General features: G+C 37.9%; 2 protein-coding genes across 9 annotated transcripts in view; both read right to left on the reverse strand.

Moving 5' to 3' along the window:
* Nucleotides 1-24,875, reverse strand: part of EML4 (EMAP like 4) — a 161,632-nt gene that overhangs the window by 58,203 nt on the left and 78,554 nt on the right. For 3 of the 8 annotated variants that reach the window (XM_008980780.6, XM_035272698.3, XM_078349440.1), the window contains 5 exons: nucleotides 20,064-20,193; nucleotides 15,484-15,657; nucleotides 13,495-13,623; nucleotides 12,397-12,422; nucleotides 12,150-12,182 (listed from right to left, as the gene is read on the reverse strand). In XM_008980780.6, coding sequence (XP_008979028.1) covers nucleotides 12,150-12,182; nucleotides 12,397-12,422; nucleotides 13,495-13,623; nucleotides 15,484-15,657; nucleotides 20,064-20,193 — 492 coding nt within the window. The remainder of the gene's footprint in view (nucleotides 1-12,149; nucleotides 12,183-12,396; nucleotides 12,423-13,494; nucleotides 13,624-15,483; nucleotides 15,658-20,063; nucleotides 20,194-24,875) is intronic. The other 5 variants (XM_002757820.7, XM_078349441.1, XM_078349442.1 and 2 more) reach the window with 3 other exon arrangements.
* Nucleotides 6,121-6,763, reverse strand: LOC100410631 (small ribosomal subunit protein eS12). The gene has a single exon (XM_002757824.7). The coding sequence runs from the start codon at nucleotides 6,678-6,680 to the stop codon at nucleotides 6,282-6,284; it is 399 nt and encodes a 132-aa protein (XP_002757870.1). The 5' UTR covers nucleotides 6,681-6,763; the 3' UTR covers nucleotides 6,121-6,281.

Raw genomic sequence — 24,875 nt, forward strand, 5'->3', positions numbered from 1 at the left:
GTACTATTATAAAATGCTACCTTAATTTTTTTCTTCTATAGGCAGAGTTCTATTGACTGATAAAATTTCCTGAATTTTTAATTACATGGTGGTGTGGGGGTGAGGGGTGCACAGTGTAAAAGCTATGAACCTAACCTCTTAAGGAGCTTAGATCAGAGACATAACCATGTCTTGTGCACCTGTTAATCAACTCTTATGCTAATTACAGTAGTAAGCCAACTTACAGTTACCCTCCTTTTTGAATCTAAACCTCCTTTAATCAGATTTCTCTTGCTGTTTTGTTTACAACTCTGATTATCATTAAATTGCTTGAAAATACCTGATATAAGAGTCTGCGTAAGCATTTTAGATAATTTTTACTGCTTGAAAAAGGCTTTCTTTGGGATAAGATGGAAAAGAAATCTATTTCAATATGAGACACATAAAACTGCTAAAAGACTCACTATACTGCTTAAAACTTTTCTGTAGGCAAAATATGGTTTTATTTAAAAAATTCCAACTCACTGGCCAGGCGTGGTAGCTCACACCTGTAATCCCAGGCTGAGGTGGGCTGATCACCTGAGGTTGCGAGTTCGAGACCAGCCTGGCCAACATGGTGAAACCCCATCTCTACTAAAAATACAAAATTAGCTGAGTGTCGTTGCACATGCCTATAATCCCAGCTACTCAGGAGACTGAAGCAGGAGAATCGCTTGAACCTGGAAGTCATAGTCAGCTGAGATCCCACCATTGCTCTCCAGCCTGGGCAACAAGATCAAAAATCCATCTCGAAAAAAAATCACGGAGAACGATCCAAGATGGCCGATCGCTAACATCTCAGGATCACAGCTCTCAGTGAAAGCGCAGAGAACTAGAGGACGCCACACTTTCAGACAAATTCTGGTTGCTCATGGAGCAGAAGATCCCCAGTGGAGGAGTCACACGGGTCGCCAGCGCAACTCTTGTGGCCGGCACCTCGGTGCGGCAGCTCTCGGAGCAGAGTAAACAGGGCTGGCTCCCCTTCTGACCGAGGTTTGGAGGACCCACACAGGTCCCCAACACGACTCCTGAGGCCGGTGCAGCGGCTGTGACGGCGCCTCGGTGCAGCAGCTCTCGGCGCAGAGTAAACAGGACTGGCTCCCCTTCTGACCGAGGTTTGGAGTCCAGGGAAGGCAGAGTCGCCTATTACAGACACATGAAGGAAGCCAGACAGGAGAATCCTGGGCAGAAAAGCACCACCATCAGTCTTAACGCCGCTGTTCTGGCCCTGGGAACTAACAACTTGGACGTCCACTCAAGAGACCTAATCTGAAAGTTGGTAATTTCAAAGACGACAGGAGGATAAATTTACAATGATGGGAAGAAACCAGCGTAAAAAGGCTGAGAATACTCAAAATCAGAACGCCTCTCCCTCTAAAGAGGATCACAGTTCCACATCAACAATGGAACAAGGCTTGATGGAGGACTAGCACATCCCAATAACAGAATCAGGCTTCAGGGAATGGATAATAAGAAACTGCTGTGAGTTAAAAGAACATGTTGTAGCCCAACGTAAAGAAACTAAGAACTTTGAAAAAAGGTTTGATGAAATCCTATTGAGAATAGACAACTTAGAGAGGAATATAAGTGAATTAATGGAACTGAAGAATACAATACAGGAACTCCGAGAAGTATGCACAGGTTTAAACACTCGAATTGTTCAAGCAGAAGAAAGGATATCTGAGGTCAAAGTCCAACTTAATGAAATAAAACAAGAAGACAAGATTAGAGAAAAAAGGATAAAAAGGAATGAGCAAAGTCTCCAAGAAATGTTGGACTATGTGAAAAGACCAAATTTACGTTTGATAGGTGTACCTGAATGCGACGGAGAGAATGAATCCAAGCTGGAAAATACCCTTCAGGATATTATTCAGGAAAATTTTCCTAAACTAGCAAAGCAGGTCAATATTCAACCCCAGGTAATACAGAGAACACCACAAAGATATTCCTCAAGAAGAGCAACCCCAAGGCACATAATCGTTAGATTCACCAGGGTTGAAACGAAGGAGAAAATACTAAGGGCAGCCAGAGAGAAAGGTCAGGTTACCCACAAGGGCAAGCCTATCAGACTTACAGCAGATCTCTCAGCAGAAACTCTACAAGCCAGAAGAGAGTGGGGGCAAATATTCAACATCTTCAAAGAACAGAACGTTCAGCCCAGAATTTCATATCCAGCCAAACTAAGCTTCATAACTGAAGGAAAAATAAAATCTTTTATGAACAAGCAAGTACTCAGAGATTTTATTACCAACAGGCCTGCTTTACAAGAGCTTCTGAAAGAAGCATTACACACAGAAAGAAACAACCAGTATTAGCCTTTCTAAAAATGTACCAAAAAGTAAAGAGCACCAACAGAAAGAAGAATTTACATCAACGAATGGATAAAACAGCCAGTTAACATCAAATGGCAGTAACCCTAAATTTAAATCGACTAAATTCCCCAATCAAAAGACACAGCCAAAACCCAACGGCATGTTACATCCAGACCTGTTTCACATGCAAGGATACACAAAGACTCAAAACAAAGGGATGGAGAAAGATTTACCAACCAAATGGAGAGCAAAAATAAATAAATAAAAATTTAAAAAAAAAAAAAAAAAAGCAGGAGTTGCAATTCTCGTATCGGATAAAATAGATTTTAAAGCAACAAAGATATAGTGGTAAAAGGATCAATGCAACAATAAGAGCTAACGATCCTAACACCCAGATACATAGAGACTTAGACTCAATGAGACAGAAAATTAATAAGGATATCAAGGACTTGAACTCAGATCCGGAACAAGTAAACTTAATAAATATTTATAGAGCTCTCCACTTCAAATACACAAAATATACATTCTTGTCAATACCACATCACACCTACTCATAGGTTTAAATGAAACACTGATTGGCCATTATTAATACCCATTTTTTTTTCAGAATAAAGCAATATTTCCATTCACCCTCCCTCTTTCTCTTCCTCTTTCTTCCTCTCCTTTACTCATTTTTTTTTCTTTCCTTCTCTCAAAAAAAAGAAAAAAAAAAAAATCAACTTGTAAACCTCTAGATCCAGGTCGGCAATGTCTCTCTTATTGCTTGATTTCCTTCCCTCCCTCCCTCCCTCCCTCCCTCCCTCCCTCCCTCCCTCCTCCCTCCCTTCCTTCCTTCCTCCCTTCTTTCCTCCCTCCCTTCCTCCTTCCCTCCCTTCCTCCCTTCCTCCTTTTCTCCCAAAAAAAAAAAAAAAAATCCCAACTCACTTATATCCTCAGGAAAAATTATTTTAAGCACTAAATGAAAAAGCTTTCAATTTTATATGAATATACCAAGTTGCACTTAATTTTTTAAAAATAAGAACTTTGAAAAGGAAATTTCAGATATCAAAATATTTATCCCCTGGCTGTGCTTTCTCAATTAACTATAGTAGGGAAGGAATCAGGAGGCCTTGGCGGAACATTAAAATCTTGTATGTAAAATTCTGATTAAATAGGATTAATGGTAAGCTTCAACTATAATGTGTTATTTCTTAAAGCAAAAAAACAAAAAACCCTGAATCAAAGCAAACCGTGAAGATCTGATAAATCTGGGTGGTCAGTATATGGGTGCTCACTATATTATTTGAATATATTTTTAGAAAGATTAAAATAGTTTACAATCTTTAAAAAGTTTAAAAAGCATTATTGAAGGAAAACAATAGAGTATTGTTGGTGAAACTGTTCTTTAGTGAAGCAACTGTGAGTATAGTTCCAGGATGTGGCACGTGATTTACCATGCCTTTTCCCTGCAATCTTGGTATATGTCACTGATCAACTGCAACTCTTTCTGGCTATACCTAGTCACAACTTTTAGAATTCTTTTCAAAGTGCTTCTGGAAAACAATAACAATTAATGGAGTTAGAAATACAACAGAGAATATAACTGCCATTTCTGGACAGGACAGATTTTTTGAGATGGAGTCTCGGTCTACTGCCCAGGCTAGAGTAGTGGCACAATCTCGGCTCACTGCAACCTCTGCCTCCCAGCTGATTCTCCTGCCTCAGCTTCCCAGGTAGCTGAGGACAACAGGTAGGTGCCACTATGCCTGGCTAATTTTTGTATTTTTGTAGGGACAGGGTTTTGCCATGTTGGCCAGGCTGGTCTTGAACTCCTTACCTCTGGTGATCTGCCCACCTTGGCTTCCTAAACTGCTGGGATTACAAACGTGAGCCACTATGCCCAGCCTGGACAGGACAGGTCACTCAGTTATTATCTTGAAGTATGCTTGAAGACTGAAAAATTTCTGGTTAATTACATTTTCTAGTTTGGATTCTTAAAAAGTTATGTGTATGGCAAAAATACAAATAATTTGAATGAAAAGACTTTAACCACAATAAATATGTATAAGTTTAGGACATTCTCTAATGAACTCATATACTCAATGTCCAGAGAAGGCAATTGGGGCTTTTTTTCTTAGCTGAAAATAAAGGGGATGTCAAGAACATGTTCTTAGAAGTTGGGATAGTTTCTATTTAAAAAAATTGGACAGCCTTCAAACATATTATAATCTAGAAGACTGCTACTAACCAAAACATGAGGAAATTAGAGCTTTGCTTTACAAGGCTTTAAAAAAAATCTCCAACAGAGAAAAGGTCTTGTTTGGTCTCCTTTTAAAATACAGATGGCAAGATCAGCAGCCTAGCAGGCCTGCTGTCCTTAGCAGCACCTTCTCTCCCTTCTTAAAAAAAAGAGATATAGATTAGATAGATGATTAGATAGATTAGATAGATAGATAGATAGATAGATAGATAGATAGATAGATAGATAGTACTTGGACAAAGCCCAGATGTGGGGATCCAAGTTATGTTTATACAGGTTATTAAAAGGGGCAGTATGTAAATTTTAGAACTAGCCAGGAACAGTGGCTCATGCCTGTAATCCCAGCACTTTGGGAGGCTGAAGTGGGCAGATCACTTGAGCCCAGGAGTTCAAGAATAGCCTGGGCAACATGGTAAAACCTTGTCTCCACAAAAAATACAAAACTGCTAGGCACAGTGGCACATTCCTGCAGTCCCAACTACTCTGGGGGCTGAGGTGGGAGGATCGATTGAAACTGGGAGGTCGAGGCTACAGTGAGTTGTAATCACTCCACAGCACTCCAGCCTGGGCAACACAGTGAGATCCTATCTCAAAAATAAAAAAGAAAATAAATAAGTTTTAGAATTAAGTATGTACATCCATTGGAAATGCTTTAGTTTCCTGTCCTTTCTGCTTATCCATACTCTACAAAATGACCTAAGTGATATCTAATCTAAGCCTAACTATATGTAAGGAAACTGAGGCCCAAGGCCTCAGGGTCATAGGGGACATTTTATCAGATAATAATGTTTTGTTTTCTAAAATCATTTCCTTTAGCAAATATAATTTTCAGCTTCTCCCCAAGTTATGAGTTATCTAACTTAGAACTTTAGTACAGAACTGTGATTCTTTAATTTTCTGTGATATAGCTCATTTCACCCCTAACTGGGTCTCATGTTTATTACTCATTTGCCCTTTCTGCTATACCACTTGGCTTTCCTTTTCTACACGAGGTATCTTGCGAAGCTTCTCTTGCTTGGAATTAATCTGTATTTTATAAATGTAATAGATAACAAATACAAAATTGTATGTACTCTATGATGAATGACCTCCTTGCTATTTCTTAATAGAGCAAGAAAGTTCTTGCCTCGAGGCTTATGTACTTCTAGCTTTCTCTGTTCATGAAATCCTTTTTACAGTTATCTACATATTTCATATTTCATTCACTTCCTTTAGGTCACCATATCAGAAATATCTTCCTTAACCACTTTATATAAAATAGCAATTCTCTACTCTCCTTATTCTTTCCTCAAATGTATCATCCTCCTGACATAAGAAGTTTTTATGTTTTGTCTATGGAGCATGAATATAAGTTCTGCACAGCCCAAAACTGTAACTGCTGTAACTCTGAGTGCTAGAATAGAGACTGATAAAACAAGCTTTTGGTAAATATTTGTTAAATAAATGAATGAATGTATAAAATGTCTATCTGATAAAGAACAATAAAGAAAGACATCAAAACTGTAATCTGTTAGAATGACAAGATTATTCAGGTTTTTTTCCTTTCCTCAATTTTATAAATGAGTTTGTATTATTTATTTTAAAACTGTCTGATAAACCATTTGGCCACAAAAAATTACTGAGGGATTTTAGACAGTATATAATTTAAAATGACTTTTAAAGTATTTTTTTTTTTTTTTTTTTTTTTTTTGCGAGCCAAATAATTTATTTCTTCATTTCTTGCATTTGAAGTACTCTTCGATGACATCCTTGGCCTGAGACTCCTTGCCATAGTCCTTAACTACTACACAACTGCAACCAACCACTTTACGGGGCTTCCCCTCTCTGTCAATTTTACAGAGGCCTACCCATTCCCCTAGTTTCTTGTTGTCATCAACCTTAATTAGGTTGATCTGGTGTTCAGCACAAAGGGCCTCCACCAACTTGACATACATAGGCTCATCACAGTTGGATGCAAGCACACAAAGATGGGCTTGGCGCTTGTCTAAGGCTTTGGCAGCTTCGCGAATTCCACGTGCTAGGCCATCGTGGATGAGGGCGGTCTTCAGCACCTCTTGTAAAGCAGTATTAACGTCCATTACACCTCCAGCAGCAATGCCTTCCTCGGCCATGGCGGTGGGTTACGGGTGAAGCGGAATCTTGAAGGCACCCAAGCCTCCGCCTCCGCACGACTCGGCGGCGGCAGGGAAAGAGCTAAAGTATTTTTAATCTGAAGCCATTTTTAGACAGCTAGCTAATAAACAACTACTTCTCAATTTTCTAAGATATATAATTGTCCTTCCATCTTAATATACCTGTACAGTTAGGATATTACTGTACTGAAGTGGTAGTTAAATAATAATAAATCTAATCTTAGAGCAGGGAGGCAGCACAATAAGAGGAAGTAAGAATGAGATTTAGTGATTGATGCCTTCCTTTTTCTTCAAAATAAGCAGATTTCTTTCCAGTAGAGATCTGAGTCAGTTTCTCATCATGATCAGGTAATTATGTGTTAACTCTAAACAGCCCTAGTTTGAGGTTCTATAAGAGAAAAATAATTTAACATTATTCGAGTCTGAAAAATCATTTTGAGGACATTCAGATTCTGCTCCAAAAATAATAAGGCCATGTTATTTTCCATATCTAAAAAATGTAGGACAGGTGCAGTGCTCACACCTGTAATCCTAATACTTTGGGAGGCAGAGGTGGGAGGAATGCTTGAGGCCAAAAGTTTGAGAACAGCCCGGGAAACACAGTGAGACCCCACCTCTATAAAGTTATACAAAAATTAGCTGGGTGTTGTGATGTGTGCCTAGTCTCAGCTACTAGGAAGGCTGAGGCAGGAGGATCACTTGAGCCCGGAGTTCAAGGCTGCAGTGAGCTATGATCGTGCCACTGAACTCCAGTCTGGTGGCACTGAACTCCACACTCCAGGTGGCAGAGTGAGACCCTGTCTCTGAATAAATATATTGTAAATTTAGAATGTAACATATAGGCGGTTCCTTGGTTTCCAACTATACATTAGGGGACACTGGTTCTGGGATCTCCTGCAGATAGCAAAATCTGTGGAGACTCAAGTCCTTGATATAAAAGTTGTAGTATTTGCATGTAACCTATGAATATCTTCTATACTTTAAATCATCTTTAGATTACTTATTAGTTGTTACACTATATTGTTAAGGGAATCATGACAAGAAAAAAATTTATACACCTTCACTACAGATGCAACTTTGTTTTCCTTGAATATTTCAAAAGCAGGTGGGTTGAATCCAGGAATGTGAAATCCACAGATATGGAAGGCCACCTATATTTGATAACTATTTTAAGGATTAAATTAACGGCAGCCTCCTTTTGTTTATTACAAAATTTGTCTAATGGTTGTCTATTTTCCACAATATGCAATTTTATAAATGGTGCTTAAAGTCCCCCAACTTAGCTCGAAAAACTTTTTAAAATCAGTAACTCACCAAAGTGAATACTACTATATTAGAACCTAACTGCTATATCTAACAATAGATAGTCCTACAGGGAATCTTACTCAAATTTTAAGTAAGATATGCTAGGACTTTATCTCTGCTGTATCTGGAGCAGAACTTTATCTCTGCTGTATCTGGGAAGAGAGTAATGAAAAGGAATTTAGGTTTCAGGGTACAAACATATAGGTCAGTAAGAGCCTCTTTTTAGGGCATAACCTGCTCTTCCTCTCTCACTTGACTTCAGATTGCCCTGTGTACATCCCATTCCACTTTCTACTGCTTTCAACATAACCAGTTTCCAGCTTTCTGCCTAAGTAGTGACTGGAATATGCAGTTTTTTAGCTTTTCTCCTACTCTGCTCTGTCTGAAGGACATAGGCCTTTCAGGTAAAGTATTCTCTGCTACCACTCATCCAAATGTACCGTATGTAAATAGGCTTCTCCTCAAATCAAAGCAGATGGCTTGGAACAAGTCAGGGCTATCATTGCCAATAAAGGGCTAAATTAATGTCGTTATTTTAAAAAATGTTCAAAACTGACAAATATTAGCATTGATAGCTAAAATACAAGAAAATGTGTTGTGAATATGCTGTGCAAAATGCATGCCAGACTTTTAAAATAGCTTTACAACTTAATAATTAATATCATCTATTTAACAATTATCTTTTCATCTTATTATACAATTCTGAGGGCAAGATTTTACTGCCAAATTCATATATTAATAACTAAAACTTTTTTGGTATTATATGCCAGGTACTGGGGACACTTTATTACTATCTTTAATCTTTATAGTATCCCTTTAAGAGCTTATTTCTCAGTTACTGATGAGAAAACAAAGAAAGACTTAGGGAGGTGAAGTAACCTGCTTAAGGTCACTATATCCAAGTCAGCGGTGAAACCAGTCTCTGGACTCCAAAAATCCATGTGTTTAAATATCTACATTACATTGTTTGCTATACATCTCTACACATAGGTTAAGGCTTACAGACAACTCAAATTCAATTGTCCAAAACCAAACTCCTTTTCCACATATCTCCTTCTCCTCAAATACTCCCTGTTTCAGTAGATACCACTTACCTAGCTGCTCAAGCTAGTCTTCATAGATTTCTTCTGTTCCATACCTCTCATACCCTCATTTCCTGAACCATTTAGAACCCATCTACTTCTTTCCATACGTTCTGCTTCAATCTCAGTTGGGCTTGAACTACGTAACAGACTGAAGGAAAGTGTTCTCCTTGTAAATACACTCTAATATCACAGTCTATTCTCCAGATGGAATTTAGCTGATTAAAGTGGCAAAGAAATATACTCAAATTCTAAAAATAAGGCTCAACACAAGCCACACTTGAGGTTATTAAATTCTAACATCTGAGATAATTGAGGTAAAATTCTTGTAACAGAATATAACTTGTTTTTTAAAATATCCTTTTTCCAGCTTTTCATTCATCCTTCTCTCTAGACACTGGCTAAAATCCTGTTTAGGGATGTTTCTGAAGCTACCCTCCCCTTTTAAAATACATTTACCTACTTATTTACCTAAATGGCTTTGAAAATTGTGTCACCAACACACACCACTCTTACATAACAATCTTAAGTTCTTTTTTTCTTTCAAAGAACATATAACAAAAGGGAAGGCAACTCTTTCTCATTTACCCTATAAGGATTGTAAAAAATTTGATCTCTTTAACAAAATATCTAACAGCACCTTTTTACAGTTATAGTGTTTTCTATTTTGAAAGTATTTTCACATATATTATTTCAACCTTTGGTAAGCTTTATAATGACTATATTTAGAGTAGAAAACCACTCAGAAACATTGTCATTTAGCCTAGGTCATAAGCCTGTTACGCATAAGAGCCAGGACCAACCATTAAACACAGCTAGTCCCCATTCATGGCTCTTCCTATTATATACCACTGTCTCTATTTAAAAAAAAAAAAGGTTTTCATACCAGACTTGGTGGCTCATGCCTGTAATCCCAACACTTAGGGAGACTGAGGCAGGAGGACTGCTTGAGCCCAGGAGTTTGAGATTGACTGCTTGAACCCATCTCTACAATAAATAAAAAAATCAGCCAGATATGTGGCACACGTCCATAGTCCCAGCTACTTGGGAGGTTGAGGTGGGAGGACTGCTTGAGCCCAGGAGGTCAAGGCTGCAGTGAGCCAAGGTAGTGCCACTGCACTCTTGCCTGGGCAACAGAGCAAGATCCTCTCCCTTAAAAGTTTTCATATATAATGTATTAAGAACTATCTCCAGGCTGGGTGCAGTGGCTCATGCCTATAATCCCAGCACTTTGGGAGGCTGAGGCGGTCAGATCACCCGAGGTCGGGAGTTCGAGACCAGCCTGACCAACATGGAGAAATCCCATCTCTACTAAAAATACAAAATTAGCCAGGCATGGTGGCACATACCTGTAATCCCAGCTACTCAGGAGGCTGAGGCGGGATAATTGCTTGAAACTGGAGGTGGAGGTTAATGTAAACCGAGATGGCACCACTGCACTCCAGCCTGGGCATCAAAAGCAAAACTCCATCTCAAAAAAAAAAAAATTATCTTCATAAGGAAAATTTCATTTTTCCTTTAAAGTACCTCAGTATTGCTTAATCTATGTTGTATTATTGAAGAAGGGAGAAAGTAAAACCTACTAAAGAAGAATGCCAGCAAAATTCAACTTCATTTAGAATGTCTATGTAAAAACAAGACTCAAAGATGATTACAAATATTTCTTTTTTTTTTTTTTGAGACAGAGTTTCGCTGTTGTTACCCAGACTGGAGTGCAATGGCAGAATCTCGGCTCACTGCAACCTCCGCCTTCTGGGTTCAAGCAGTTCTCCTGCCTCAGCCTCCCAAGTAGCTGGGACTACAGGCGCACGCCACCATGCCCAGCTAATTTTTGTATTTTTAGTAGAGACGGGGTTTCACCTCACTGACCAGGATGGTCTTGATCTCTTGACCTCGTGATCCACCCGCCTCGGCCTCCCAAAGTGCTGGGATTATAGGCGTGAGCCACCGCACCCGGCCGATTACAAATATTTATTTCTTTTCTTTTGGAACCAAAAAAGTAAAAATCCACAGAAATCAAGTTAAATATCTAAAAAAAAATTTAACCATGTTGTAGTTGTTACTATAATAGACCAGAACATAAGACTAACTATGACACATAGAAATGAGCTGTGAAAACCATGCACAGAAAGGTCATGCTTTCATTAAGAACAGCATGCTTCAATTAAATTTGCAGGCAATCTAAAGAGAACGTAAAACTGAGGTATAAAACTTACCTACACTGCAATTAAATTAAATACACACTTGCAAAAAGTCCAATTTCTTTTTTTTTTGTCAGAAAAAGCCAACAACAGCAAGTAGCCAGAAGTTATAATTAATATAAAAGAAAAACTTAAAAGGAAATGGATTTGCTAGACTCATTATATTTTCAGCCTTAGCATCAAGAAATGAGTGATTATTTGCAATGAAGTTGACAAGACAGGAAACTGAGTTAAAATTTATCAATCTTTTAAATGGCTTTTCTAAGTATAACTTTTTTTTTAAGAAAGAAAACTCCTCTAGTTTTCTTGTGACCTCTAGTATTTTATCTCTCTTTGTAATACTGTATTTTTACTGTTCACCTTGAATTCTGAGAGCTCTCAGAAGAAAGATGGATTTTAAAAAATGTAGCCGGGCCAAGTGTTGTGGCTCACGCCTGTAATCCCAGCACTCTGGGAGGCTGAGGTGGGAGAATTGCTTGAGGCCAGGAGTTTGAGACCAGCCTGGCCAACATGGTGAAACCCCATCTCTACTAAAAATACAAAAATTAGCCAGGTGTAGTGGTACATGCCTGCATGTACATGCTACTTGGGAGGCACGAGAATCTTTTGACTCAGGGGGCGGAGGATGCAGTAAGATAACATTGCGCCATTGCACTCCATCCGGGGCAGCAGAGTGAGACTCTGTCTCAAAAACAAAAAAAACAAAATAAAAAGTAAAATGTAGCTGGATTCACCTAGCTCAAATCACCATATTTCCTTTGTCAGGAGGAATGTCAGGTAGCATAAATAATGAAAAGCCAAATAAGAGATCCAAGAAGAAATTAACTTAGAAGGCAACCAACTGCATAGCTTATTCTTACCTTGGCTGTTTTTTTCACGAGTTGACATTTTTGCTGGTTGAGACAAAAATGACATTATCTTACAATAAAAATTGGGTATTTTCCTAAATGACTATAGTAACGCACTTCTCTTTGCTTACTATGCGCTGCTAAAGTGCTATGCGCTGCTAAAGTGCACTGAATGAAAATAAGTCAATATTCTTTTCAATTAGCAAAAAATAAACTCAAAAAGGCAAAATAAAATATTTTAAAGGTGTTTTAAATTTACCTTGGTTGATGATGACATCTTTATGCCTAGAAAAGGAATTTAAGGAACACATTTATTTTATAATTTTATATGGTTGACCATTAGAATCACCTCAAGAAACTAAAAGCTTCAATGCTTAGGCTATAACCTAGATAAATCTCTACAAGTGAAAGTAAGAAATTAGTATTTTTTTAAAAGTTTCTCACTGATCAACTACTAACATATGCTATTTTATAAAACAATGAATATCCCACAAGAGCATCTAAACAGTGAAAGCATAAAAATAACTTACAAAAAATAATCAAATCTTATATGATTATAATGATTTATTATTTGGCTGGGCATAGTGGCTCATGCCTGTAATCCTAGCACTTTGGGAGGCTGAAGCAGGTGAATTGCTTGAGTCCAGGAGTTCAAGACCAGCCTGGGCAACATGGCGAAACCCTGTCTCTACAAAAATATTAGCTGGGCATGGTGGCATGAGCTTATAGTCCCAGCTGCCCAGGAAGCTGAGGTAGGACAATCACCTGAGACCGGGAAGGTGAAGGCTACAGCAAGCCGTGATCATGATGGTACCATGGCACACCAGTCTGGGTGACTGAGTGAGACCCTGTCTCAAAAAAGAAAAGATATATTTTTTGGGATGGGGAGCATTAATAGGTACAACTTTTTGTAGAAGACTTGAAAGAAAACATACACCAAGTAAGGGAAGTATAAATTATAATACATAGTTTTTAAAAAGATTTAAACCAAGGACGGGTGTGGTGGCTCATGCCTTGGGAGGTCAAGGTGGGCGGGTCATGAGGTCAAGAGATCCAGACCATTCTGGCCAACATGGTGAAATCCTGTCTCTACTAAAAATACAAAAATTAGCTGGGCATGGTGGCGTGTGCCTGTAGTCCCAGCTACTAGGGAGGCTGAGGAAGGGGAATTGCTTAAACCTGGGAGGTGGAGGTTGCAATGAGCCAAGATTGCGCCAATGCACTCCAGCCTGGTGACAGAGTGAGACTCCAACTCAAAAAAAAAATGTTCAAACCAGACATACCTAACTGTACATGCAAACATAATAGCCAAATAATTATTGCTTTTCAGATATAATGAAGAAATAGCAATACTTACTTGTCTGCATTTTTGGTAACTTTTGGTATTAATTTGGGTGTTGAAGGTATTTTCGACAATTTATTACGGCTATCATCTGAATTTTCCCATGAATTATGTGACTTTTCAGCTGGTGATGGTCGTTTTATGCTAGAGAGAACATTAATTTCTTAGAGAAAAATTCTGAGTGGCAAAGACACATAATTGACAGTTTAAACAGAACACAAAAGCAGCAATTAACATTTCCTTAAAGCTAATCCAGAAAAGAGAGGATTAGTCGAAAGTTTGCCTGGATGAGTCAAGGAGTTAAACAAGGCAACTACCAAATCTATATTATAATTTTCTGTATCACTCAGAAGATTCATCAGATCAAATATTATCTAATTAAAAAAAAAAACTTCGTTAACAGAAAAAAACCTATTTCCTTACATCTGAGTAATATTTCTTATAATTTGTAGTTACAAAAATCCTGTACTTTTTCATGACCATTGAATTTTATAAGGCTGCCATTTTCACTTTTCGTGTAATTATGTCCTCAAGTAATTACATTACATATGTTACAAATGACAATTTCTAAATATAACAAGGTATAAACTCTTGTTTATATCTTTAGGGACAATTTTACCAATGATCAGAAACAAACAAGACTTTACATAAGAATATGGTTATTAGCAATCCGAATTCCCTACACTTGTAAGTGAAATTTGTTTCTTTACAAATTATTTTTTCATTGCATTGCTAACTATCCTCAAACTCATCCAGTCTCCAATACTTCTTGCAACAGTATATCCACAGAGCAATTTAGAAGGGCAAGCACATTTCCAGGAGACCTCAAGAAGCTGAAAAAAAGATGCTGGGACAAAGAAGATACCAAGTGAAATCAGAACCTTAAAGAGACCAATTATAAAAAGCCACCTTAAACCACACACAATCCAAAGTTATGCAACATTAATAAGCTATATCCAAGAAAAACTCCATAGGAAACCAGGCAGAAAAATTACAAACCATTTAGATAGGGTAAGAATCTGCAGGAGACACACAACGAATTTTGTAAGTGGTAAACATGCATCAATCAAGTGAAGGGATTTGGTTTCCCCAATTTCCACTAGCGATTTGAGGCAAAATATTAAATTGATCAAATAAAAATATACATCTTTTAGGAATGGTTGTCATTTATTTTATTAAAATTCTAGCCAGTTCTGGAAATGGTTTAATAGTTTCCTAAGATTTCCAAGCAGAAGTATAATGATAAAATATTTCTATACCTAATCATAAGGCTTGAATACGTATTTCTAAACAGGCAAATTTAATTAGGTTGGTCTCAGTATTTGATTAGGAGGCAGCTGTGGCACTGAACTCCCAGCATGCAGGTTTAGATTCTCAATTTAGGCTCAAACACATTGTTAGAATGTTTCTCCCTTTTTCCCTTCTCATAGCTTTAAAATATTAATTATTATGGACACAGAGAAAAGCCCTCAAGCAAGCCTTTAGCATAGAAAAGACCAGGTGAAATGGATTCATTTCTCTACTCAAGCAAGAACTTATCCTCCCAAGACCCAAAACTGAAACTGAGATGCAGCCACAATCAGGAGCCACTTGAGATGGGCCATTGCAGGTTGAAGGTTGTAATGATGCCAAAATACAGTGAGGACGATTACATATAGCCATTTTCTAACCATGGCTATAAATTTATGCAGTGATATACAAATTTAAAAAGTATTCACAAATTTGATCAGGAAAATATTTTTTGGATTTATACTAGGTTATTCCTGCCTTCATCAGATCGTTTATAACTTAGTTTTCTTTTCCAGTTTTAACTGAGAAGTTGTGACCTCAATTCTTTATTCCCCAATGTGCTATAAAGCATAAATTATAAGCAATGTAGAAGGGAAAAATAAAGCCACCAGCCTTTTCTCTAGGAATACTTGGATAGCTAACTTTTCCCCAAGTCACAGAATTTAGGTATCATTACAACCATTGCCTAGCTCTGTACTTGGGGACAGTTAAAACCTTTTGGTGGGAGTAGCATTCTTGCTTTCTGCAGTTTGTCTGTGTATTTGGAGAGGTTGTGAAGAGGGCTGGGGAGAAGGTGATGCTCGAATTTGTGGACTTTGATCATTAGAATGAGATTCCTCTTTTTTTTCTCTCTGTCCTTGTGGTTTTTCTTTCTTTTTTTCTGTACCACTGTAAAATAAAGTATAACATGGAACAATACACATTTAAACAAAAAAAAATCAAATGACAGAAAAGTGATTATTATATAATTCAAAACCCTAAGCCATACAGCTGATAGAATTTGCAATGTTTTTATTCAGTAAGGGAAATATTTCTTTGAAAATTCGAGAAGCTAGTAACATCTTCAGTGAAGAATTTATGAAAATTCTAAGGCAATACATCCCATGAAGACTGCCCCTTTAGAAAGAAATGATCTCTAATAAATTTTGCCATCTCAGCAGATTTTGGGGGACAAATGAAGGTCTCTTAACTGACCTCAACTTACCCAATTCAGAGGATTACCTGTGTAAAGCATACTGACTGATGCCAAAGGAACACTAAATATTCATGTTTAATAGGTTACTCTCCAATTCCTGTTTTTTCCTGTATACTTCTACTCCTGTCAACTGAGTTTTAAACTTACCAAGAGTTTTTTTCCCCAAATCTGTTTATGCCAGTTATTTTAATTATGTAGGTTAATTAAATACAAAGAGAATTGCAATTTCTATGACAACGAAGTTTAATGCTCTGAAAAGACTGTAAAAAAAATAAGTTACTAAACAAAATTGCTTAGTGTGACACAATTTTTAAAAATCGCAGAGCAACTGGGCATGGTAACTCACACTTGTACTCCCAGCACTTTGGGAGGCCAATGCAGGTGGATTACCTGAGGTTATGAGCTCAAGACCAGTTTGGGAAACATGGTGAAACTCTGTCTTTACTAAAAATACAAAAACTAGCTGGGTGTGGTGGCACATGCCTGTAATCCCAACTACTCAGGAGGCTGAGGCAGGAGAATTGCTTGAACCTGGGAGGTGAAGGTTGCATTGAGCCGAGATTAGGCCACTGCACTCCAGCCTGGGCGACAGAGTGAGATTCCTTCTGTAAAACAACAACAAAACAAAACAAACCACAGAGGCCGGGTGTGGTGGTTGGTAAAGCATACTCACACCTGTAATCCCAGCACTTTGGGAGGAGGCAGGAAGATCACTTGATCCGGTCTCTTAAAAAAAAAAAAAAAAAAAAAAAGCAAAGAGAGAGAGATGGGTTCTAACATATTCTTCTGCCAGAGTTTTAATTTCTTACTCATTTAATTTCTAAGAAATCAAACTCAAAATTTTAAAAAGTTATTTATGGGTATATTTTATGAAAGACAGTCAACAAGGAATTTGATCAGGGATACATATATAGAGGGTAGAAGGGTTGGTCTTTCATTTAAAAGTTGATGAAAATAGGTGAATATATTTTATGTTAAAATATATTTATGTACAAATTCTTTTGATTCTGTACTTTAGCTCTTGGTCAATAAAACACCTGCTATTCCCAACCACACTGCATAAGTGTACTTATACTGAAAACACTGTCGACAATATTACAAAGCTGGTGGAATCAAGACTTGAATTCCAGTAATGACAAAGTAGAAAATTAGTTAACGTTTCTTTCTTTTCCTTTTTTTTTGAAATGAAGTCTGGCTCTGTCATCAGGCTGGAGTGCAGTAGTGAGATTTCGGCTCACTGCAACCTCCAAAGCGATTCTCCCACTTCAGCTTCCCCAGAAGCTGGAATTATAGGCACCCACCACCACACCCAGCTAACTTTTGCATTTTTAGGAGAGATGAGGTTTCACCATTTTGGCCAGACTGGTCTCAAACTCCTGACCTCAGCTGATCTGCTTGTCTTGGCTTCCCAAAGTGCTGGGATTATAGGTGTAAGCCACTGCGCCTAACCCTAAATGGCTATTTCTTTTCTTTTTTTTGAGATGGAGTTTCGCTGTTGTTACCCAGACTGGAGTGCAATGGCACAATCTTGGCTCACCACAACCTCCGCCTCCTGGGTTCAAGCAATTCTCCTGCCTCAGCCTCCCAAGTAGCTGGGACTACAGGCGCGCACCACCATGTCCAGCTAATTTTTTTGTGTTTTTAGTAGAGACAGGTCATCCCTTGTTGATCAGGATGGTCTCGATCTCTTGATCTTGTGATCCACCTGCCTTGGCCTCCCAAAGTGCTGGGATTATAGGTGTGAGCCACCGCGCCCGGCCTAAATGTCTATTTCTTAATCAAAGGACATTCTGTAATGTGTTAAGGTACATAATCAACAAGAAAGTCTGTTCAAGAACATTTTAAATAAATGTACATAGTATATACAATTTATCACATTATAATAGTTTAAAATGTTATAGTATCATTTTGACGTCAAGTGACATTTCTTAATCTGATGCACTTCTGATAACTTTTGACTTTCAGACTGGCCCTTGATATCTACTTCGTGTTGAGTTTTTTTTAAAGCAGGTACTAAGAAACACAATTCTACTTCAAGAGTACCGGATTAACTCTGAAGTTAAAAAACTGAGTTCCAATATGTCCAACTCTCTCAAAACAAAAATCAAAAACAAAAAACAAGTTTCTTTTTTCTTTCTGTTCTTCAACAAGAATACAGAGGCCATTAGTTTTATGTGGGCCCAGTACAACCTAAGAGCCATTTTCCTTCTGGGTTATTTAAAAGCAAAATACAGGAACCCCAGATCATAAACTAACAAATGCAGCTAGCCTTGGATTGTTGAATCACTAATGTGCATAATATTGATCACTACACAGCAACAGCACAATAACTATGTAAGAAAATGGGCTGAATCTGAACCATTACTGGATACAACATGGAAGTTTATTTAAAATTGTATTAAAATTTTCTACAATTTTCTTATAGTTTATCTTTTTCTACTAAAAGTGGACTACAGGTAATATGTTTTAGCATCCTTTGTAGAGCAAAGTCTAGATTCCGTAATAACGATGGAAAAGACTGAGTTCTAGAAGGAATTTTTGTCTTTGTTTTCATTCTTCTTGAGATGGAATTTCGCTCTTGTTGCCCAGGTTAGAGTGCAATGGCACAATCTCTGCTCATTGCAACCTCCACCTCCCACCTCCCAGGTTCAAGCGATTCTCCTGACTCTGCCTCCCAAACAGCTGGGATTACAGGTATGTGCCACCATGCCTGGCTAATTTTGTATTTTTAGTAGAGACAGGGTTTCTTCATGTTGGTCATTCTGGTCTCGAACTCCTGACCTCAGGTGATCCGCCCGCCTCAGCCTCCCCAAGTGCTGAAATTATAGGTGTTAGCCCCTGCACCTGGCCTCTAGAAGGAATTTTTAAAAGAGCTGAAGATCTTGGTATTTTTTCAGCATTCCTGTAGTCAACCGTTTGATTATCTATGAATCTACATTGATGAATAATTCGGTCACTGGCATTAGTTTATTGAGGTAGCATTTTCCATTAGTACATTGTTACAAATGATCTTATTACTTAAGGTTTTTCCTCACTTATTCTTTGAAGAAAACAGTTGTAAGATTTTGTAGCTGATCTCCTATGGACTGTCCAAACTCTACATCGAATAATTTGCTAGAAATTACAAAAGGGGGAAAATTCTGTCAGCACTTTTATTGGAGTAAATTAATTAACTGATGGAAAGAACATAAAGAATGCAAATCTGTAATCCCCTGAAACTTATACTGCTGTAATTCCACAGCCCTCCTGCCCACCATCCCCTAAAACACACACACACACACACACACACACACACACACACACACACACACCCAGATAGTACTAAATTTTTGAATTAAGCCTTAATTTTATAGTTATGGTTAAAGAATAAAAGTTATAATAGCATTTTACCTCCCACTAACAAAGATATATCAAAGATTCCATTTTCCCTTTAATAATGCTGTATCAGACCGGGCGCAGTGGCTGAAGCCTGTAATCTCAGCACTTTGGAAGGCCAAGGCAGATGAATCATGAGGTCAGGAGTTCGAGACCAGCTTGGCCAATATGGTGAAACCCTATCTTTACTAAAAATACAAAAAATTGCTGAGTGTGCAGGCACCCGCCTACAGTTTCGGCTGCTTGGGAGGCTGAGGCAGGACAATCACTTGAACCCAGGAGGTGGAGGTTGCAGTGAGCTGAGATCATGCCACTGCACTCTGGCCTGGGTGACAGAGCGGGACTCTGTCTCAAAAGAATAAAAATAAAAATGCTGTATCAAATATATCATTTGCTATGGAAAATTCACTTATATAATTTCTTTAAATATAGTAATGTTTATCAACAAATACTTGTTAAAAAAGAAACAAAACAAAACCAGGAAATGAAACTGCTTTCTTTCTTTAGTGAGAATGGAAAGCTTCCTCACACAACTTGACAGGTATGATGAGTACAAACTGAGTGAGCATAGGCTAGATGTCTCTACATTCACAGTTTAAGAATTCAAAGGACATGCTCACTTGAATTCAAACAGCTCTATTTCTTATTCATTCTAAAAGTAGACCTCTACCATATTCAGACAAATTTGCAGTGTTAAGTCTTTTCCCCCTTTACAAACGGGTACCTTTTAGCAGCAGATGAAACAGTTTCTTTTCCTGCAATTGAGACAGCGCTGGTTTGACTTGGTTTTCTGTTTGCACCACTTCCATTGGTTATACAGGACATGGGAATAGCTGCTCGAGGGCTTGGTTGGCCTAAAGATAATTAAGAAAAAAAAATTTATATCAAATTTGAATATACTCTTTAAAGATCTAAGTTTTAAAATTAAGTCCATTTGGAAGGAGGGGGTGGTAGTAAAAAAAATAAGTATATTATTGTTTATAACTCTTGAGCAGAATTCCTCCTGGTATGCAGCACATGACACTGTCTCAAGACTTAATCCCATCAAAACAGACCTATAGGAAAGCCATACTTACTTATTAAAACACAGTTGGGCTAGTTCTCTTAGCTAAACGGTTTGCTTCACCACACAGAGCAGCCTTAAAACACATGATTCAAATTTGTGCCTCAAGTAAACCATAAATCTCATGCCATCAAACTTCAAAAGTAGCTTGTTAAAACCATAAATTTTAAATCCTAGAAATCATAAATATTAAATTCTAGACTGCTACTCCATATAAATAAAGCATAAGTATATAAAGTTAACTTCTGCTTTAACTTACAGATACAAGGAGTGGAATAAGTATGTGATGGGTATACTGGTGTGGTCAGAAGACTCAGCATCACAAGATAAAACAGTCCTATCTATACTGAGTCAAGTAAAGATTTGGGAATAGAGAACATTTTAAAAATTTTGGACTCAGTTTTCTCAAATGCACACGAGTAATATCTAGTACCTTAGGAAGTTCCATACATGGTGGTATAACACTGCATTTTTGTCAAGAATAAGATGGTAGAGGTCATTTGTACCATAATCACCTAACGTACTTAATATAGATTCGTAGGTCCTACATTATATTGAATGAATTAGAAGACAGGAAGGAGGAGACCTACTGCATTTATTTTTTGAAATCTCTTAAGAAGTTTTCGGCCGGGCGTGGTGGCTCAAGCCTGTAATCCCAGCACTCTGGGAGGCCAAGGCGGGTGGATCATGAGGTCAAGAGATTGAGACCATCCTAGTCAACATAGTGAAACCCCGTCTCTACTAAAAATACAAAAAATTAGCTGGGCATGGTGGTGCGTGCCTGTAATCCCAGCTACTCAGGAGGCTAAGGCAGGAGAATTGCCTGAACCCAGGAGGCAGAGGTTGTGTTGAGCCGAGATCGCGCCATTGCACTCCATCCTGGGTAACAAAAGCGAAACTCTGTCTCAAAAAAAAAAAAAAAAAATTTTTTTTTTACATATAAGTTACATTAACCCCCAAATTATGCAAATATCACTGGTCATCAGACTTAGTTCTAGTATGTCAAACAAGTTACTTATTGTTATATCAATAGCTTTTTAAAAACTGTGGTAAAATAGTTCTAACATTTTAACCATTTTAAAATGACAATTAGTATATTTCAGTGACAATTAGTATATTCACAATGTTGTGCAACCATCACTGCTACCAAGTTCCAGAACATTTTAATCGCCCCAAATAGAAACCATGTATCCTTAAGCAGTTGCTCTCCACACTCCACCCCTCCAAAGAAGCCAGACCTTGCTTGGCTTCTTTCACACAGTACAATGTTTTCAAGGTTCACCATGTTGATTTCATTCTTTTTTATGACTGAAAAATATCACATTATATAGATATACTATATTTTGTTTTCTCATTCATCTGGCGATGACCATCTGGATTGTTTCCATGTTTTGGCTAATGGGAATACTGCTACCATAAACATTTGTGTAAAAATTTTCCTTTGAACACCTGTTTTCAATTATTTTAAGTATGTATGTAGGAGCAGAACTACTGAGTCACAGTTGTTGTATGTTCAACTGCCAAACACAGTGGCAGCACCATTTTACAATTTCACCAGCAATGTATGAGGGTTCCAATGTCACCATATTCTTTCCAACACTTGTTATTTTCAGGTTAAAAAAAAAACTCAAGAGGGTATTAAGTGTTATAAATTTTGGTTTCATTGATTCTGGTTTTCTATTCTCTACTTCATTTACTCTGCTCTAATCTTTATTTTCTTCCCTCTACTAAGCTTTGGATTTATTATTTTCTTCTTTCCTAGTCTTTTTCTTTATTTTTTTGGAGACAGGATCTCACTGTTTCCCAGGCTGCAGCGACATGGCATAACCATGGCTCACTGCTGCCGTGACCTCCCAGGGCTCAATTCATAGGTCTACCTCAGGCTCCTGAGTAGTTGGAACTACAGGTGCATGCCACCATGCCTGGCTAATTTTTGTGTTTTTTTTTTTTTTTTTTTTTTTGTAGAGACAGGATTTTGCCACATTGCTCAGGCTGGTCTCTAACTCCTGGGTTCAAGCAATTCACCTGCACCAGCCTCCCAAAGTGCCAGGATTACAGGCATGAGGCACTGTGCCCGGCTACAAATTATAGGCATTTTTTACCGTTCCTTTACCAATGCCTCAAATGGCATATCAACTTCAACTACTGAAATATTTTGGCTGCTTTAAGAATGGGCTTTCTTCTTAATATTGGAGGCATACAAGTTCTTCAAGTATTCTAGATAAAAGTCCTTTGACAAATACATGTCTGGCAAATATTTTCTCTTATTCTGTTGCTTGCCCTTTTATTTTCAAAAGAGTCTTTGAAAGAACAAGATTTTGACATTTTGATGAAATTCAATTAATTGATTTTTCCCTTATAGTTTATGCTTGTTTGTGCTATTTACTAAATCTCTGTCAAACTCAAGGTCACTAAGATTTCTCCTATATTTTCTTATATAAGTTTTAGCCCTTCCATTGAGGTCTATGATCCATTTTGACTTAATTTTTGTTTATGGTATGAGATAAGAGTCAAGGCATTTTTGTTTTTTGTCCTTTTTTTCCCCGCTGACATATGACCTTAATAACTCTTGAATTAGAGTTGAAATAACTCTTGAGCATGGTGCCTAGTACACAGAAAGTACTTAATATCAAAATGACTAATTGGCTGCATCTTCACTACTAAATTCCTCTTGTGGATTATGCTGAATTTATCTCAAGTCTCTCTTCTTGCAGTTTTACCCTACACTATGGCATCCCTACACTGTGCCAGAATGACCTAACACATGCTATGTATCTTTGACTTCAATGCCACTAACTGTAATATGCCCTACTATTTTAAGTATCATTAGAAAGAAGTATTTCTTATTAGAACTATAAGATGCCATCAATTGTAACATGCATTGTAATTTCAAAGATGTGAAAATGTCAAAAACAGGCAACTTGGACCAATGACTGCAAATCTGCCTGTCAGTTCTCAGCTTAAGATTCTTTAACAGCTCTCCACTACCTTCAGGATGAAAACTAAATTCCTTAACAAGTTCTAAGAAAATGTTCTACTATGGGCCCTACCAGTCTAGGTGCATTTCTTGAAAAATTTCACACCCTGTGCTTCAGTTTATTCTGAATTCCTAAATTAAGTACTTTTTATTCTTCTGAACTTTTGCACCTGGATGATCATTCTCTCCAGCATATGCTAGTCACCTCTGCTTGCCTAAACTGAAATGTATTCATCATCCATGTACCAATCAAATATTTACTCAGGATCAATTATAATCCTAGTCTTATGTTTACAAAGGTGTATAAGGCAGTCACAGACATCAAGTAATTCAACATCTTCAAGGAGAATCACATTGGCAATGGAAGCATGAGGTAAGTACAGTAACAGAGAGATACCAATGGAGTATCATGGAAGTACAAAGAAAGGACACACAATTCTGTAAGGATTAGAGACACAGAACTCAAGGAAGGCTTCCTTGAAGAAATATAGAATAAGGCCTTAAAGAATAAGAAAAAAGGCCAGGCATGGTGGCTCACGCATATAATACCAGCACTTTGGGAGGCCAAGGTGGGCAGATCGTGAGGTCAGGAGTTTGAGACCAGCCTGTCCAATATGGTGAAACCCTGTCTCTACTAAAAATACAAAAATTAGCTGGGCATGGTGGTACACACCTGTAGTCCCAGCTATGTGGGAGGCTGAGGCAGGAGAATCGCTTGATCCTGGGAGACAGAGGTTGCAGTGAGTCGAGTTTGTGCCACTGCACTCCAGCCTGGGTGACACAGCAAGACTCCATCTCAACAAAAAAAAAAAAAAAAAAAAGAAGAAAAGAAAAAAATAGCAGGATGAAAGGGAGGTGATAAGACACTGGGATCCTATTGCAGTTATGTGTAAAGGAACAGAAACACTCTAACAGCAAAGTGAGTATAGGTGTTTGTGGCATTGAGTGCATGGTAGTGGCAAGACAAAAAGCTCCTCAACGTGGCCAGGATGTAGAACAAAAGAGGGGAGAGTTCAGTGGTCTGGCGCGGTGGCTCACACCTGCAACCGAGCACTTTGGGAGGCCGAGGTGGGGAGATCATGAGGTCAGGACTTTGAGACAATTTGGCCAACATAGTGAAACCCGTCTCTACTATAAATACAAAAAATTAGCCAGGTGTGGTGGTGTGCACCTGTAATTCCAGCTACTCAGGAGGCTGAGTCAGGAGAACTGTGTGAACCCAGGAAGCAGAGGTTGCAGTGGGCCAAAATCACACCACTGCACTCCAGCCCAGGCAACAGTGTGAGACTCCCTCTCAAAAAAAAAAAAAAAAAAAAAAAAAAAAGAGGCAAGTAGCATTAAGATGATGCAGATTTTTAATACAGAAAATAAAGAATCACTAAAGGGTTTTATGCTGAAAAAAAAAAATAGTTCAATTTAGATTTTGGAGAACACCCTCTAGTAGCTATGTGAAGAACAGATTTCAGTCTAGTGGTCTGAGAATAAGATGGTGGGGA

The sequence above is a fragment of the Callithrix jacchus genome, chromosome 14, assembly GCF_049354715.1.
Source record: "Callithrix jacchus isolate 240 chromosome 14, calJac240_pri, whole genome shotgun sequence".
NCBI classification, from domain to species: domain Eukaryota; kingdom Metazoa; phylum Chordata; class Mammalia; order Primates; family Cebidae; genus Callithrix; species Callithrix jacchus.